Source organism: Tachysurus fulvidraco, chromosome 9 (genome assembly GCF_022655615.1).
Source record: "Tachysurus fulvidraco isolate hzauxx_2018 chromosome 9, HZAU_PFXX_2.0, whole genome shotgun sequence".
NCBI classification, from domain to species: Eukaryota; Metazoa; Chordata; class Actinopteri; order Siluriformes; family Bagridae; genus Tachysurus; species Tachysurus fulvidraco.
In genome coordinates this window covers 23,855,664-23,872,557 of record NC_062526.1, presented here as the reverse complement: position 1 = coordinate 23,872,557, position 16,894 = coordinate 23,855,664, and the positions used below count along the sequence as shown (strand labels likewise).

Genomic DNA, 16,894 nt, shown 5'->3' with positions numbered 1-16,894 from the left:
CGCTATTGTTGATGGATAAAAAGCCGAAAGAATAAATCTGTTGATTATAAATGAAGTGAAATACACTATTTTTTAAACGTACAGTACATAAAAAAACAATAAATAAAATAAAAGATCGTTATAATGCTAATCTATTTATTATTCTCTATAAATGTGTATTTATTAAAACATGCTCAATGTCTCCATTTCTTATTCAATCTTAGTAAATAGACTAGAGGCGCGAATGAATGAGAAAAATGAGTCAGTATTCACGAGGCTCGCTTTGTGCATTAGAACATAAAAAGACATCCTGTACAATTGTCTGTACAACTTTATTTGGCCTACACATTATAGTGTACGTGAAATAACCGAAATGTGCAGTTTTGTGACCGGCCACTAAGCTGATACTGATGCGGAAGTGAGCTTTACGCAGAGGCTCCTACTCCTGATGAGGAAGTGAGCGACAATCCAGCTGTTTTGAAGCCTAGCATAAAGCGGATGTGTAGCGTTTTCCGTTAGAGAGTGAACTGGTCATCATGTCGAAGAACACCGTCTCCGACCGATTCCGTAAAGTGGATGTAGATGAATACGACGAGAACAAGTTTGTAGACGAGGAGGATGGAGCAGAGAACCAGCTGGGTCCAGATGAAGCAGAAGTCGATTCCCTCATCAGACAATATCCTTCTGTTCAGATATGGCTTTATTTATATCTCTACTCACTTATGCATCTGTATCAGAAAATGCACATCAGATTGACTTGTGTAATGCATCCTGGCCTGCAGATCACCTTCCACTCGTATTAGCAGGCAGATCTTAGAGCTTTTAAAACCAATGTTTTTGAACCACAGCCCTGTTTTCTGTCTAGACTCCTTCAATCATTCCTACAATTTGTCTTTTCTTTTTTTTTTCTATCTATTTATGGGCCTTTTTTTAGTGTCATGAGGTTAAATGTGATCCTTTGAGTTCCACACCCATGTTGATGTCTCCTAAGGAAGGTTGATTTACAGTCTGCTGGATGTCCAGACATGTCCAGACCCAGACATGTCTCACCACCACATTCCTCCCATCGAGCTGTTTTGTTTTTGTCTGTACAGAGTATTTAATGCTCAGAACGCTCGAATTTACCTCAGGAAGACAACCTACTGTATATTGCACCGTAGCTCTTTTAGTCAGTTATTTTATAAAGAGATATAAAGTTTATACACTTGAACAAGACAACACTGCTATGCATTTGTATAATGAAGTAGATAAAACTGTAGCATTGTCCATATTGTGCATGTCTAGCATGTAGGTTATGACACATTGAGTCGAATTAAGATGAGGAAGTTGATTTTGTTTTCCATATATGACCGTTGTGGCTGACACTAAACCCTGCTTCCTGTTTCTGATTGACTTCATGTCGGTGTCTCGGACGTCACACCTCACTTCTGCTGTGAGAGTTTTGGTGTTGATATTATATAATATAACTGTGATGTGAGATCGTATTTTTCTTCCTTAACTCCAGTCTGTAAAGGGAATCTGATGGGAGCCTTGCAAGCCGTGCTGAAAAACCCACCAATCAATACCAAGAATCAGAACGTCAAGGTGTTTAACTAATCGTTTCTATAGTAACAACTCCCATAAGGAACCGTGTAGCGTATTGCGGATGCAGGACAAAGGCAGATTGTTGCTGGAGCTAAGAGCCATGATTTGATTGTGTTTGTTTAGGACCGTGCCGAGGGCCTGGTGCTAAAAGTGCTGAGTTCTTTCAAGGCAAGTGACATAGAGAAGGGAGTGCAGTCTCTGGATAAGAACAGCGTGGACCTGCTGATGAAGTACATCTACAAAGGCTTTGAGAGGCCGTCGGAAAACAGTAGCGCCGTCCTCCTCCAGTGGCATGAAAAGGTAAACAGGGTTATATTAACACACTTGTTTTACCACTATGGAGTTACCAGGATGACTATACATTCATATTTATTGCATCTTTAATATGGAAAAAAAATGTATTAACTTTGGTATTGGAAGTATTCGGTTTCTTCAGTACATGCTGATAATTCTGCCTTATAACAACATCCTGATTTTGATGGTTTTCCTTATAGTTTTGTTAATTTGTTAAGGTACTAATTGTGGCTCTGTAGTCCCGTTAAACTAAATTCTGTAAAATTAGAGAATCATGGCCAGAGTTGGTATGTTGCAAGGCATAAAGTACCAGTAAGGTAGCGGTTTTCAGTGCATCTACTATTCTACTAATTAACCTTCATATTAATGTTTTTTTTCTGGTGTCATTGTACACAGTATTTTATTGCATTATGTAAATATATGCTAATGTTTGCCTGGTGCAAAACCTGTAAAACATCCAGATTTGCAGGCTGAAACACCTTGCTGATACGAGAGATGACCGGAGAATGACCAGAATGGTTTAAGCTGACCAGAAGTCTATAGTCACTTAAATAATAATCTTAACAATTCTACAACAGTAGAAGACCATTTCAGGTTCCACTCCTTTCAGCTCCTGTCTGATGTGAACACTAACTGCAGCTCTTGATTTGTACCTGCAGGATTTGATGCTTTGTGCTGCAACACAATTAGCTGATGAAATAACTGCACCGTTGTACTGTCTCAGTACCAGCACATTCATATCCCTCATGTTTTTCCTCAGGCTCTCTCTGTAGGTGGTGTGGGCTGCATCGTCAGAGTACTGACTGCACGGAAAACCGTCTAAAACCTCTTCCTGCTCCACTGCTCCTGCAAACCACAGGCGGGACGACCTGCTTGTACGTTCAGAACAAAGACCAGATTTACACAGGGTGCTGCAAACAACTCACACGTCACTTTGATGTCTTTCTCTCCACCTCAGTCAGCCCTTATTTTTTTCGCTCAGCCTCTCCGTTTCACTCACACGGACTGTCGCCTTTTTCCTCACGATCCTTTCAGCTTCTCTCAGGAAGGCATCGCACCGTACACTTTCGAGCAGTGCATTACTTTGTGATTTAGAATCACTCGTGATTCGGTATAAGGTTAAACGCTTCTTTCCATCTCCTCGTGTAAGATTAGCAAAAGTCGCTCCAGGCTTCCAGCATTTTTAATCATATGTTGCTGAATTTACTCAACCAAAGGGCATTGGCTGCATTATATAACACAATGTAGGTGCAGCTTAACCTTTTAACCCCACCTTCTTTGGACAGTTCCTGCTGCACAGGGAAAGAGCATTAATCCTGTTCTTGAGTAGACAACATAGATTTTACTAGATCTGTGTGTTAGCATAAAATGTTAGCATAGTTATCGTATATTACTAATCTGTAGCGCTCTAATTCATCTACTAGCATTTTGGGCAGAACTGTTTCAGCTCATTAAAGGCCTTCTTCTCAATCACCTTAACACACCAAATCTGTTATGGAATTAGACCTCGAGCAACCAGTGATAATGTATCATATAATGCAAGTGAAATTAAAAGAAAATTCTTTAGCCATTTTGTAGCTATTTGCCAGTGCATATCATGCTGCAGTAAAAGAATTTAAAGACGCTCGTTTATAAACCTTGAAAAAAAAAGTCAGTCACACACAGTATCGAGGTGCTAAATCCATCGACTTTAGACATTCTCATATTTTGCACACGAACGCAGCCTTTGAAATTTTCAAGTACCTTTTTTTTTTACTTGAATAAATGACCAAGAACGAATACGTTGTAATAAAAATCAACATAAAAATCGTAGGATCCTTTAAACAAAAGCGAATTATTAGTCGATTAGGTTTGTTTCACGATACGTGTCTTTAAAGGTAGAACGTTTGAGATTCGAACTGAATAGCAGCTTCAGGAGTTTCTTACGGTTTAAACGAGGAACTCTTTCTATGAAGATCACGTCATGGCTGTAAGAGACGAGAACACGTGTGTCGATGCTTACATGCAAATTTTTATTATTATTTAAAAATCTTGTTTGCAATGTCTCTTCAAGCTCTGCTAATCTAAAGCTCTTACTGCCCAAAAAAAGAGATCTTTTTTCTTCTTCATGCTTTTCGTCTGTAAGTAATCCTTCTCCATAGTTGGATAGCTGCTTTAAAAGCAGACCATCACTGTTTAAACCACACAGAACGAAACGTACAGACCTGCCTGGACCTCGGACTGCTCTCATGACCGAGCGTAAACACATTTTACAAACCAAACTGGTCTACAACTGCCTTATTAAGTATTTCTTTTTTATGTTTGTGCTTTTAAAAAATAAAAAATAAAGATTTATACATACGATCAAACAAATTGCCTGTATTCTTGTATTTTTTATATATATATATAGGAAAGGTCCAAGCAATATAATACACAATTATTGATTGTTTGTGTAAAAAAGAAAAAAGAATACACAAAAAAACAATACTGGAAAATTACAGAATTTAAACCAAATGCTTATATACAAATAATAAAGAATAGAATACATCTTTGTTATGCGCTCGTGTATAAACCTGTAATAAAAGTCTGTTGCAGAAGTTGTTGTTTAGTCCTGTACATAGATACGAATAAAAAATCGATAGGAAAATGCTGTAGAGGTGGAATACAGTGCTTACCTGAGATGGATATTATAGTTTTGGAGATTTTAATGATGTTGCTTATTCCTGAAAGTCTCTGGACAAACACCATTACACAATGTAAATGGCCACACAAACACACACACAAATCCATCAAATTCTTGTTTTCAAGCACTTTCCAATAAGTTAATAGGTAGACATACACGTATACAGGTATTTGTCCTTTTTCTTGATCGGAAGTGTGGAGTCCGATCTTTCTTGTGTCCTTGTACTTAGTTTGGCGAAGAGGCTTGTCATAACACGCAAGACTGGATCAGCTGCTTCATCTGACCTACAGCTTTCAGGCTTCACCATGGAATCCAGCCACAGGTAAAGCAGTCTGGCTTCGGAGTACCCCAGGGGTCAATGCTAAGTTATTTGTTTTTGTCTGTTTTCTTAACAACTGCAGCTCCTCAATCTATGAGGCCTGATGTAATCTTCAAGTGGTGGATCTACAGCTGAACACAGGTATATACACACATATATACACACATGCACACACACATACACACTCTCGCACTCAGTCACGCCCCGTTCACATGGTAAAGTGCTATCAGTAGGGATAGGCAGAGACGGCGATGTAGACGATGAAGGTGGTCTGGTACTCGATGGCCCCGTCGGTGCTGTAAGACAGCGCTCGAACTTTCATGCGGTAGGTGTGTGGCTGACGCAGCGGGCGCGTGGTGAACAAAACGCCTTTTAAGTTTTCATCGCGCAGGGCGAAGGGAAGTGTAGTGTCCTCGTCCACCATCAGGAAGCTGGTGCGTGGGTGCATCACGCCGTCTTGAGTGTAGGCCACCAGGCGGATCAGGTCCTGGTTAGCGGCGATGCCGAAAGGCAGAGACAGCAGCTTGTACTCCAGCGCATAGGGGCTCAATGCACACTCGAGGTCATTGGGCGGACAGTTCTTCAGACAGAAGCTGAGCAGAAAGGAAAAAAGATTTGTTAAGGTTAAAGTTCAGGGCTTAATCCAAGTAATGCTAGTGACCAAATGTCAAGGATCTGTAAAAAAAAAGCCAACAACACCTTTGTGTGAAAGTGGTTATTTTCAAGATTATTAAAATTTCTCAACACATGTTTTTAATTACAAACTGAATGGAAGTAACTGGAAGCACCTCATTTGCACCTCATCAGTTCCTCGTCGCAAAGTATATGCCTTGGATACTGTTTGCTTATGATTTATCTAAATGTATTATTATAATTTTTTATTTTATTTTATAAATCTGTGTTTTTGTTGCAGTTCTCTGCCGCATGTGCGTGTTCCAATACTTGTGCATACTCTGATATTTTTGGCTATTCCTATTTTTGTTCCTAGTTTTGTGTCTTACCCTGACTCTGGGTCTCGCTGGTAGTTTGGTGGACAGGGCGTGTCAATGCACTGGTAGCTGCCTCTCATGTTGAAGCACATTCTGTTTGCGCCACATTGAATTTTTTGCTCCAAGCATTCGTCAACATCTAAATACAAAGGTGAAACAATGCTCTGTTTTAGACAAAATGACTACAACAGCATCCCTACTAAGTGATTTATTTATTTATTTATTTTACCTTGGCATGTTTTGCCATTGGTCATGAGGCGATATCCGTTGGGACACAAACACTTGTGGCTTCCTGGTGTGTTTATGCACTCATGCTGGCACATGTCTCTCTGCTCACACTCATTGATATCTACAGATACAGAAAAATGACATTTACATGACGATCCAGATTTACAACAATGTACAATATATTATATATAAAATACACATACACATAAACAAATATAAATATAAATTTACACACACACACACACAAAATGCACAAAATTGCCCTTATTACACGCTTTTCATGAGACTAATATAGTCAAATATATTTCACCAAACCTTATGCTACAATTTTGTTTCTGTTTTACATGTAAAAAGAAAACAGCTCTATTAAGAATTATTATGATGATGGATTTTCCCAGCTGCCACCACACTTTATCCCATACTGGACACAGTATTCACATACTGCAAACACCTGTGAAATTTACCTATGCATTTATCCCCTTCTGAAATAAAGCCAAGACGGCATGTCTTAGTTGCCCTACGAGAACGTGAGGGAGGAGAGTTGAGCCTGTAGTTGCCCCCGTTGACAGTGTAAGATTGGAAGCTCTGAGATGTCAGACTGTGATACCGATGCTGGGAGGAGCTTCGTTCAGGGGATGACTGTGAGATGTGGAAACCGTATGAGAGGCTTTCGAATCTGGGCAAGCGCTCCAGCCCAGCGCAGGACTTCCCATCCCCAAGCAAGTGGCGGCCGGGAGGGCAAGTGCACGTGTAGCTACCTGCGCTGTTCACGCACTGGTAGGCACAGGGCATCGGCACCCGCTCACACTCATTTATGTCTGCTCTCGTAGCAAGGCACAGCAGAGAGAGAGAGAGAGATAGAGTGAGAGGGTGGAAGAATTTAAAGGGATACCAAGGAAAGAAATAAAGTACAGCGCAGAGGTGAATGGAAAGCAGTAAAGAAAAATGCATGGGAGAGAAGGGAAAAACGAAAAAGGGCATCAATATCCAACCTCTAACTCATTTACATCTGACAATAACGGAGGGTCAAGATGTGATCTTAACAATGTAAATAAATGCACTCTGTGTAACTGCTGAGATTTGAAATCATACTCTTCAGCCAATCGGTCGTCAGGCATGCAGGCAGAGATGGGGACTTAAGTCATATGACTTGATTCGAGTCAGACTTAAGTCGCAAATTTGAGACTTGAGACTTACTTGTGACTTGCACATGTGTGACTTTCTCCCACCTCTGCATGCAGGATATATTCACCGATCAGCCATAACATTAAAAGCACCAGATTGATATTGGGTAGGTTCCCCTTGTGCCTTCAAAACAGCTCTGACCCGCTGAGGCATGAACTTCACAACTCCACCTGTGGTATCTGGCACCAAGACAGTAGCAGCATGCTTTGACCCAGTCATCAAGCAATCACAATCTGTCCTTTGTGAAAGTCAATCAGCTCCTTACACTTGCATATTTTTCCTGCTTCCATCATATCTTCAAGTTCAAGACTTGCTCGCTAATATATCCCACCCCATGTCATGGCTGATCAATGTATATACACACACTATCAATATATTAGACTCCGTTATCTTTGCTGTAGTAACTACTATAGTTAAACATTTGAAACCTAATGTTAGCCTGATATTTTGCATTCCATTAAGGCTAGAGCAAAGCACAGCATTTTAAGAGAAAATATCCCAAGCAGGAAAAGAGGATAAAGAGCTAAAGGTAAAAGGTGACAGAAGGAAGAACCGAGACAGATAAAAAAAAGAAAGTGCCGGTCTTGTTGTGAGAGCAGACTTACCTGTCTGCCATTCCCCTTTCTACCAGTTTCATCATTTGAAACTTGTGAATACTGCTTTAATACTCTCATCTAATCATGAGAATCTGGCCATTTATTAAAGACTCATAAAGAGTAAAGCGGTAATGCAAGCAAGCAGGGAGTGTGTGTTTATTAGGTGGAACAAAGTGATGCATATGGATATAAACTGAAATTGTCGGATGCATATTGGACAGAAGGCAACAGCAGTAGAGCAGCCAGGTGATGCTTTATTCATGGGGGTTATCGGCAGTAGATTTACATACCAATGCAGGGCAGGCCCACACCCTGAGAGCGGTAGCCCCTGGGGCAGGTGCAGTGATAGCTCCCCCTGGTGTTCTCACAAATCTGATTGTATCTGCACTGGTGCGTGCCGTCTCGACACTCATCAATGTCTGTGGAGAAAATGGCACATCTGAAATGACTGCATATAATGCATATATTTCTGCAGGAATTGCATGGAAAAGGGGCCCAGATTTTATGTGCACACTAACCTATGCATGTGCCGTTAACTCCTTTGGTCATACCAGTAGGACAGAGGTCGATGCAGGTGTAGCTGCCACGCGTATTCTTACACTGCTGGTCTGAACGGCACACTCTCTGCCTGCACTCATTAATGTCTGGGAGCAAAAAAAAATTATTTAGTCATTTTGTTGTAGTGTTTTGGTCAGATTGGGGAAGGAGAAAACCTGCTTTGAGGTTTCATTTATTTCACCCTTTCAACCTTAATTAACTACGATAAGAATCATTCATTCATTCCTTCATTTTCTACCGCTTATCCGAACTTCTTCTCAGGCGTCATCGGGCATCAAGGCAGGATACACCCTGGACGGAGTGCCAACCCATCGCAGAGCACACACACACACACTCATTCACTCACACACTACGGACAAGTTTCCAGAGATGCCAATCAACCTACCATGCATGTCTTTGGACCGGGGGAGGAAACCGGAGTACCCGGAGGAAACCCCCGAGGCACGGGGAGAACATGCAAACTCCACACACACAAGGCGGAGGTGGGAATCAAACCCCCAACCCTGGAGGAGTGAGGCAAACGTGCTAACCACTAAGACTGAACATTTGGCATACCTGTATTTATGAGTGGTAATTTAGTTTTTTAGTTTTTTGCTGAGGGGGGGCACGGTGGCTTAGTGGTTAGCACGTTCGCCTCACACCTCCAAGTTCAGGGTTCGATTCCCGCCTCCGCCTTATGCGTGCGGAGTTTGCATGTTCTCCCCATGCCTCGGGGGTTTCCTCCGGGTACTCCGGATTCCACCCCCGGTCCAAAGACATGCATGGTAGGTTGACTAGCATCTCTGGAAGAGTGTGTGTGCCCTGTGATGGGTTGGCACTCCATCCAGGGTGTATCCTGCCTTGATGCCTGATGACGCCTGAGATAGGCACAGGCTCCCTGTGACCCGAGAAGTTCGGATAAGCGGCAGAAAATGAGTGAGTGAGTGAGTGAGTGAGTGAGTGAGTGAGTGAGTGAGTGAGTGAGTGAGTGAGTGAGTGAGTGAGTGAGTGAGTGAGTGAGTGAGTGAGTGAGTGAGTGAGTGAGTGAGTTTTTTGCTGAGCTGCGGATGGAAGGTCTGTTAATGTAATACCTGGATATCATCCCAGTGTAATATAATGTAGGGATGACAATTATTGTATTACTGTACAAGCCTAATTCCATCACTTTGTCACTTTGTTGGAAAGTCTTGGCTTGCATGTGCACATGAACGTATTCAGGTGGTTCTCACCATCACCAACAAGGTTATCTGAAGTTCACAGAACCACATTTCTGCTTGCAGCTTAGGGTTTTAGCATTACTAGTGTAACTGACCGAAACAGCGGTTTTTCCTGAGTTGGTAGCCGGGCTCACAGGCACAGCGGTAACTGCCAATGGTGTTGAGACAATGCTGGTGGCATGGATTCTGGAAGTCCTGACATTCATTTACATCTGTCAAAAAAAAGGAACATTCTAAGTAAGCATACGTATCTCCTACAGATGACATTATTAAAAAACTGTTAGGGACAATCAGGGAGAATTTTGTTAGAATATCAGAGTTTTTAATTTACAAACATTACAAAGAGTGTGTAAATATTTGAGTATTATAATAAAGAAAAATAAACCTGAACAGCTCAAGCCATCTGCTGTTCTCCTGAAACCCCGCCCACAACGCATCACACAGCGGTAGGAGCCAATAGTGTTTTCACAGTCTTGTCCGTCATGACACATGTGTCCGTCTAGTGAGCATTCATCGATATCTAAAGAACAGACATCATAATATTAAACCTAATATGGGTAAAAATTTAATAGCATTACAGCAGGTTATGATGTTATGACTAGAGTAACAAGTTATTAGACTTTAGGAGAGACTCGTTATTGAGCATTACAGCATATAGAAGTAAAGATCACTGTGTGTTATTTGTTTGTGTGTGGACAGCTGGTACCCTGGCATGTCCGGCCATCAGCAGATATCGTGAGTCCTCTTGGGCAGGAGCAATAGTAGGTGCCTATAGCATTATGGCAGGCATGGGAACATGGGCTGCCTTCATCACACTCATTCTCATCTTCATTAAAGCAGAAAGAAATAGAATAATAAATATTAAACTCTCCTATAATAAATAATGATTCTCCTCTTTAAATAAAATTCGGTCTGGGTGTGAAATGTACCAGCACAGTAGGGTCCGACTGGGTCCAGCACAAAGCCACTGGGACACTGGTTGCTTCGCTCACCTGCAAACAAGCACAGTAATTTCAATGAATATAAAAACATACATAGACTCATACGCTCACTGATCTCTTTTTGTAAATATTTGGTAAATATTATATTATAAGAGGCGAATAGTTTCTGAAATACTCTAACCAGCCTGTTTGGCTGACCCGTATCTGCATACATATATACAAAACTTCTGCCACTATACAATTGCATGAATAAAAAGGTGTTCTTAATACAGTGGTTGGTGAGTGTATAATATATCAGTTATAAAGTACTGCATATGTGCCTCACCCTTGGAAATGCTGGCATGGATGCTGAACTCCAGCATCTCCTCTAGTGGGCGGTACTGAGCACTGATGGAAGAAGCATGCAACGTCTGTACCAGGTAAGGCATCTTTCCTCTGGAGGGCTCGTATAAAATGGTATGGTTCCAGGAATAGGGCACACTCACTCTATCTACGGTGAACATACGTGTGGATAGAGCATATAGCTGCCCACGACCTGTCTGAATATAATCTTCTGTATAGTCCTGGTGGTAGAAAAAATTACACACATGCATCAGTAAAACATAGCATCACTAAAGCATAGTGGAAGATTTTCAGAACTTTTAAAAGTAAGTATATTTTTAAATTAGTGAGTTATTTATTCTGAGTTACTACCTTAAGGCCAATATCTGCGTTGGAGGGCAGTTGGAGGATGTGTCCATTCACTACGATGTCCAACAGCAGAGCACCATCTGTGTCTACTCCCCGTGCCACATGGGTCATCCTCAGGATCTCCCCTTAAACAAATGGACGAGCGTTTAAAATTTTAAACATCTAGAAAAATATTCTTCAAGAAACATTTCTTTGTTGGTTTATCTGTGGTTTGGACCAAAATCCAATGTGAGCACTTCATATGCACTTCATAAGGCATTATATAGATGCAGGTATGTAGGCAATGTGTGTTTGGAATTCCACCCCAGCCTTGTCTTGGCTAAATATGGATACACCTCCTGACCTCTGCACCTCTATAATATTCAGCTTTCAGAATCTCTTGATTGAAGCTTTACATTGTGATTAAACTCTGGTCCTAATTGGACTAACCAGTCGCAAACTCCACTTGGGTTTCTCGTCTGAAGATGCCATCTGTAAGTGTGTAGCCATTGACCGCCTCACCGATCTCCTGTGCTGTGGTCCAGTAGATGGGATTCAGCAGAGAGATCAGTTTCCTCATACCAGGGCCTGGAAAGAATTAAGCTGGATCAACTCATTACAGACAGCAACTCAATACATTCACGATGGTGTTTTTTGTTCAATCCTCAGTGTTCTCACGTCTGCAAGTTTTTATGTGATCAACTAATACTGAAAAATATCTGTGACTAACCCAGGCTCCGGGGTATATTGGTGATAGTAGCGTGTATCACTCTTCCCCCTGAAGGACTGTTGAATATCGTTGCATTGAGGAAAGCTATGCCAAACTCCACATCATTAATGGTGCCAATGATGTTCCCTCTGGCCTTCTGCGGACCGCCTGAGCAAACAAATCATGAGTACAAGCACACTTCAAAACATCTGAATCCACTCTTCAATTTGTAGAATAGAAATGTAGAAAGTAAGCATGTCTTTTTTTTTTTTTACCTGGACATGGCTGGATGTTGCACCTGGAAAGCTGGGTGGAATCTCCTGGACAATTGCGGCCCTTGTTGCTAGGAGCTGGATTGTTACAGGAACGGAGCCTTGTGCGTTCCCCTACACCACAGGAGACTGAACACTCACCCCATGGCTGCCATGGACTCCAGTTCCCATCCACTAACATGATCACAAACATACAAACAGTCATCAACTGCACTAAAGGAATTGTGTGGCAATAAAATAAAAACATTCCCTAATTACGAGACAATAAACAATCAGTAGAATCAATATCAATAGATGGCAATATCTGAGTGAAAGCTTGTGTGATAGAAGGTATGTCTTGTAATATGTGCATATTGGTTTTACCAGGACAACTGAACGTGCTGCATTTCTGTATCTCTGTGTCAGTTCCAGCACATGCTCTACCCCCGTTGGTCGGTCGGGGATTGTCACATGTTCTGTACCGTCGCATTTGGCCACCGTTGCAAGTCCGACTGCAGCTGCCCCAGGTGCTCCAGGGGCCCCAGTTACCGTGAACTGACGGAGAAAAAAGGTACTGGTTTTCTATCATTCTGTGTATGTACATTGTATGTTTGCAATCAAGAGACAAGCCATGTGTATTTGACTAAGTGAATGCTCACTTGGGCATGGTTCACTGTTGCAGAAATCAATGTGAACATCATTTCCTTCACACTGCCTTCCCCCGTGTTTGGGGGCGGGGCTTGCACAGAGGCGTGTCCTTTGTCTGGTTCCACCTCCACAGGAAACGCTACACGCGCTCCAGCTCACCCAAGATGACCATTTTCCATCCACTGCAAACCAGAAGAAGATTGCACAATTATTCAAATGCCCTGGGATTTACATCTAAAACGTTACAGATCCATTGCGTCTATCATATGGAGGCTACAGTATAAGCAGTTAACCAGCCAGTGTAAAGATCATGATTTCTTTTCCGGAGGCACATACAAGTACATAATGTTAAAAGAAAAAAAAAACAATATATATTTTCAATGGCATGAACGGCTTCTTGGCTGCATTGCGACTAAACAGATGAACTCTTTCTAAGTATTTCCCCTCAGTTCTTACCGGGGCAGTTTCTCTCTGTGCACACTTGAGTTTGTGTGTCTGCTCCACTACACGTTGGACCACCAAAAGACGGTGGGGGGTTGTTGCAAAGACGGATTCTTGTCTGTATGCCTTTACCACATGTTTCGCTGCAAGGGCTCCACTGCAGCCAGGCAGCCCAGTTCCCAGCCACTGTAAAACAGACACAGCCGGTATATTAATGAGTTCACCATAATACAAGTGAACAAAGGTGTTAATCCACAGTTATGTGGTATTACACAGTTCTAGATAGAGAGTATAATGCACTTGTGTAGAGACAAGTGGAATTCAGCTAAATCTGATTTATCGCATAAAAACCAAAGAGTTTAAGAAGTAGGAAGATTCACTAAAGTCTGCTTACCAGGACAGGGTCTGATGCTGCACATGATAACCTCCAGGACTCGGCCCTCGCAGGCCCTGCCTCCATGTTGGGCTGGAGGCTTGCTGCAGGTTCGTACCCTAGTCCTGTTCCCTTGGCCACAGGTACGAGAGCATTCCTCCCACGGTGTCCAGTCTGACCACTGACCATTCACTAAACACACACACATGCACACATTCGTACACTTAGACTACATAAATCAGTAGTCTCCACACCAGACTTTGTTTTATACAGTATATATAGTTTATACAAGGTTCAAACAAGAATTTGTACAAGATCTCAGGTTAAATTTAAAGATAGCTATGTTGATTCACCTGGGCAGGGTTTGCTTTGACAGCTGCGGATCTCAGAGTCTGAGGCTAAGCAGTGGCGGCCTCCATTGGCAGGCTGGGGGTTGTTGCACCGTCTCAGCCTCTTTTGAATTCCTGCCCCACAAGACACACTACAGGCACCCCACTCCATCCACTCAGAGAAGCCTCCATGAACTGGTGTGTGTAAGACACGTATGTGGACAAGTGGAATCATTTGAATTAAAATGAGTCAACTGTATCAAAAAATAATGAATACACAATCAACTCTCTATCTTACCACGCACTGTAAGGGCCACATTAACTAGTGTTGAGCCCAACAGGTTGCGGGCTACACACTCGTACTGGGCTGTGTCCTCTTTCTGAACGCTGCTGAGCCTCAGGGAGCCATTGGACAACATGGTGATGCGGTCGTTGGTCAGCAGCGGGCGTCCTTGCCGGGCCCACTCGATGACAGGTGTGGGTTCACCCTGTGCCTGGCAGTTTAGCACCACAATGGAGCCGGAATCTACCACTGTGTCCATTGGTTCCACCGTAAAGACTGGAGAACCTGATGAAGTAGATGGTCATTAGTTTAAAATTAAAGAAGCTGAAGCAAGCTTATTCATTTACTCCTTATGTGTCTGTTGTTAGCTTTTTTAGATTTGCACTGCAGATAAAAAGAAATATGAATAGGCAGCACACTACTTTTCGGGTTGGTATTGAAATATTCAGTCATTTAATGTAATTTAGCTTAATACACGATTTAGTTAGTGTGCGCGCGTGTGTGTGTGTGTGTGTGTGTGTGTGTGTGTGTTTACTCTGTAAGGTTAGAGTGACTGTCCTTTCCACTACTCCAGCATCATTCGTAGCTACACACACATAGCTACCAGCATCCTCACTCTGAAAAAACAAAACAAGAAGAATGCAATTGTAAACCTCACTGAAAATTATGGTTAACAATAAGTGCAAAAAAGGCTGACAAATAGTGTGTTAGTAAAGGGAATCAGAACTCGGATACACTACCACAGTGCCATAGATTGCCAGAGAACCGTTGTCCAGTTGGCGGATGCGGTTGCTGATGCGGACATTTACGCCTTTCTTGCTCCACTGGATGGTGGGCAGAGGGTCCCCTCGTACTTCGCAGTTCAGAATGGCATTCCCACCCAAAGGCTCAATATTGTTCAAATGGACATCTCCGTCTATTATAGGAGGCTCTGGGGAGTCACAGAAGCAGGACATAAGCAGGCTTCGTATTCATAATGCAGCTGGTTATACTGTAGATTCATGAGTCATAACTATGGAGAAAATAAAAAAATTGACTATAGCCCGGTTTTACATTGCCTAATAAACATTCTTAATAGAATCTATAAAATAAGATAATGTATATAAAAGTTCATGTATAATATTTTCTGGAATATGTAATGAATGTGACCTGCTGTCAAATATGCTCACAGACAAAGAAAGTGACTCAGCACAGTTAGGCACCTTTGACATAGACAAAACCCAAAGATTTGACGGATCCCACTCGGTTCTCTGCGATGCAGGAGTACGTTCCTGCGTCATCCTTGCTCACTCGCTCGATCACCAGCTCACTGTGGCCATTCACGTGGCTATAATGGACTAGAAGTAAAAACAAGGCATTACATCATGAGGAAGTGCTATAGAGAGCAAAAGAATATTGCCAATATATGATATTAAAGATGAACAAATGACAGATTAATGGAGATAACAGTTACAAGAAACTAATGTTATTTTTTTCCTCACCTGGGATAATGTTATTGTTGAAAGCCCAAGAAACTTTGGGCATTGGAATGCCTGTGGCTCCACAGGTCAGTAAGAGGCGGTCTCCCTTGTTGAGTGCTGTATCTTCCAGGGTCTCCGTAAATGCTGGGTGTGTGTACACAGATAGCTCGACTGTCTGACTGTCCTGTCCCACAATGTTGGTGGCCACACATGTGTAACTCCCAGCATCCTCAGGCTGTGTTTCAAAAGTAAAATATGTCAGGGTTAGAACAATGACAATCCCAATTTATTTAATTACATTTTCATGACAGCATCTTGATTTTCTAACCTGAGCGTTTTCTAGCACCAGTTCCCCGGAGGTCAGGATGCTGAAAGCTTCTGTTTGGTCTGTCAGAGCGATGCCTTCTTTCTCCCAGCTCAAGACGGGCTGAGGCACTCCTTCTGCTGCACAGGACAGCATGGCACGATTGTTCTCCACCACCCACAGCTCCGGTTCACTTCTGCGGATAGTGGGTGGAACTGGGAAGGAAGGTAGATGCATTTGTTTCTTAGATTTTTTTTTTATATTTCATCCAATCATTTGAAAAATCAGTTTGCAATTCTTAGCAATCTGTGAGGTTAAGATTGCAATGAAAACATCAGCATGTCTTTTCTTATGTCAGTGGGACAGAAAATCTAATTAGAACAGAATTCAATAATTCAAGCAACAACTAATCCAGCCAAGGAAAATACATCCATCCACACGCAACCTCTCTCTGTGTGTGACTCACTCAAGACAGTGACGCTCATCTCCAGGCGGAGGCTTCCAGCCACGTTGGCTGCAGTACATGTGTATAGACCCGTGTCTCCTGGCTGGGCGAAAACAAGATGCAGAGAACCAGAGCTAAGGACTCGATGACGTACAGACTCAGATAGCGGCTTCCCATCTTTATACCAGCTGACTAACGGGGTCGGGTATCCCTCGGTCTGACACTGCAGGGTCACCGATCCATCCACGGCCACGGCGTAAGACTTAGTGTTTGAAGTGATCACTGGGGGTACTATGAAAACAAAGGGCTACTTTAAAAGCAGAATGAGGACGATATCTGTGAGGCAAATGTGACAACTGGAACAAAGTGACATGTTCTAGATACATTGCTTTAATGTACATTGATTATTACGTAGTAAGTCCATATTATGGAATAAAAACACTGTCAATAA

The 16,894-nt window shown here is 42.2% G+C and overlaps 2 protein-coding genes across 3 annotated transcripts in view; one reads left to right on the top strand and one right to left on the bottom strand.

Moving 5' to 3' along the window:
- Positions 1 to 394: 394 nt before the first annotated feature.
- On the top strand, positions 395 to 4,209 carry arpc5b (actin related protein 2/3 complex, subunit 5B). Its single transcript, XM_027143321.2, has 4 exons — positions 395 to 655; positions 1,491 to 1,563; positions 1,687 to 1,863; positions 2,618 to 4,209. The coding sequence occupies exons 1-4, from the start codon at positions 516 to 518 to the stop codon at positions 2,678 to 2,680; spliced, it is 453 nt and encodes a 150-aa protein (XP_026999122.1). The 5' UTR covers positions 395 to 515; the 3' UTR covers positions 2,681 to 4,209.
- Positions 4,017 to 16,894, bottom strand: part of hmcn1 (hemicentin 1) — an 80,953-nt gene continuing 68,075 nt past the window's right edge. The window contains exons 81-107 of one of the 2 annotated variants that reach the window (XM_047817997.1): positions 16,465 to 16,734; positions 16,023 to 16,213; positions 15,716 to 15,929; positions 15,437 to 15,571; positions 14,975 to 15,165; positions 14,770 to 14,851; positions 14,250 to 14,519; positions 13,976 to 14,146; positions 13,644 to 13,814; positions 13,265 to 13,435; positions 12,820 to 12,990; positions 12,545 to 12,715; positions 12,185 to 12,355; positions 11,931 to 12,077; positions 11,651 to 11,788; positions 11,225 to 11,346; positions 10,857 to 11,094; positions 10,520 to 10,582; positions 10,297 to 10,416; positions 9,976 to 10,110; positions 9,686 to 9,802; positions 8,355 to 8,480; positions 8,127 to 8,255; positions 6,520 to 6,873; positions 6,057 to 6,176; positions 5,840 to 5,966; positions 4,017 to 5,431 (exon numbers count right to left, since the gene is read on the bottom strand). In XM_047817997.1, the coding sequence (XP_047673953.1) occupies positions 5,065 to 5,431; positions 5,840 to 5,966; positions 6,057 to 6,176; positions 6,520 to 6,873; positions 8,127 to 8,255; positions 8,355 to 8,480; positions 9,686 to 9,802; positions 9,976 to 10,110; positions 10,297 to 10,416; positions 10,520 to 10,582; positions 10,857 to 11,094; positions 11,225 to 11,346; positions 11,651 to 11,788; positions 11,931 to 12,077; positions 12,185 to 12,355; positions 12,545 to 12,715; positions 12,820 to 12,990; positions 13,265 to 13,435; positions 13,644 to 13,814; positions 13,976 to 14,146; positions 14,250 to 14,519; positions 14,770 to 14,851; positions 14,975 to 15,165; positions 15,437 to 15,571; positions 15,716 to 15,929; positions 16,023 to 16,213; positions 16,465 to 16,734 (4,682 nt within the window). In that variant the 3' untranslated portion in view covers positions 4,017 to 5,064. The remainder of the gene's footprint in view (positions 5,432 to 5,839; positions 5,967 to 6,056; positions 6,177 to 6,519; positions 6,874 to 8,126; positions 8,256 to 8,354; positions 8,481 to 9,685; positions 9,803 to 9,975; positions 10,111 to 10,296; positions 10,417 to 10,519; positions 10,583 to 10,856; positions 11,095 to 11,224; positions 11,347 to 11,650; positions 11,789 to 11,930; positions 12,078 to 12,184; positions 12,356 to 12,544; positions 12,716 to 12,819; positions 12,991 to 13,264; positions 13,436 to 13,643; positions 13,815 to 13,975; positions 14,147 to 14,249; positions 14,520 to 14,769; positions 14,852 to 14,974; positions 15,166 to 15,436; positions 15,572 to 15,715; positions 15,930 to 16,022; positions 16,214 to 16,464; positions 16,735 to 16,894) is intronic. The other variant, XM_047817998.1, reaches the window with a different exon arrangement.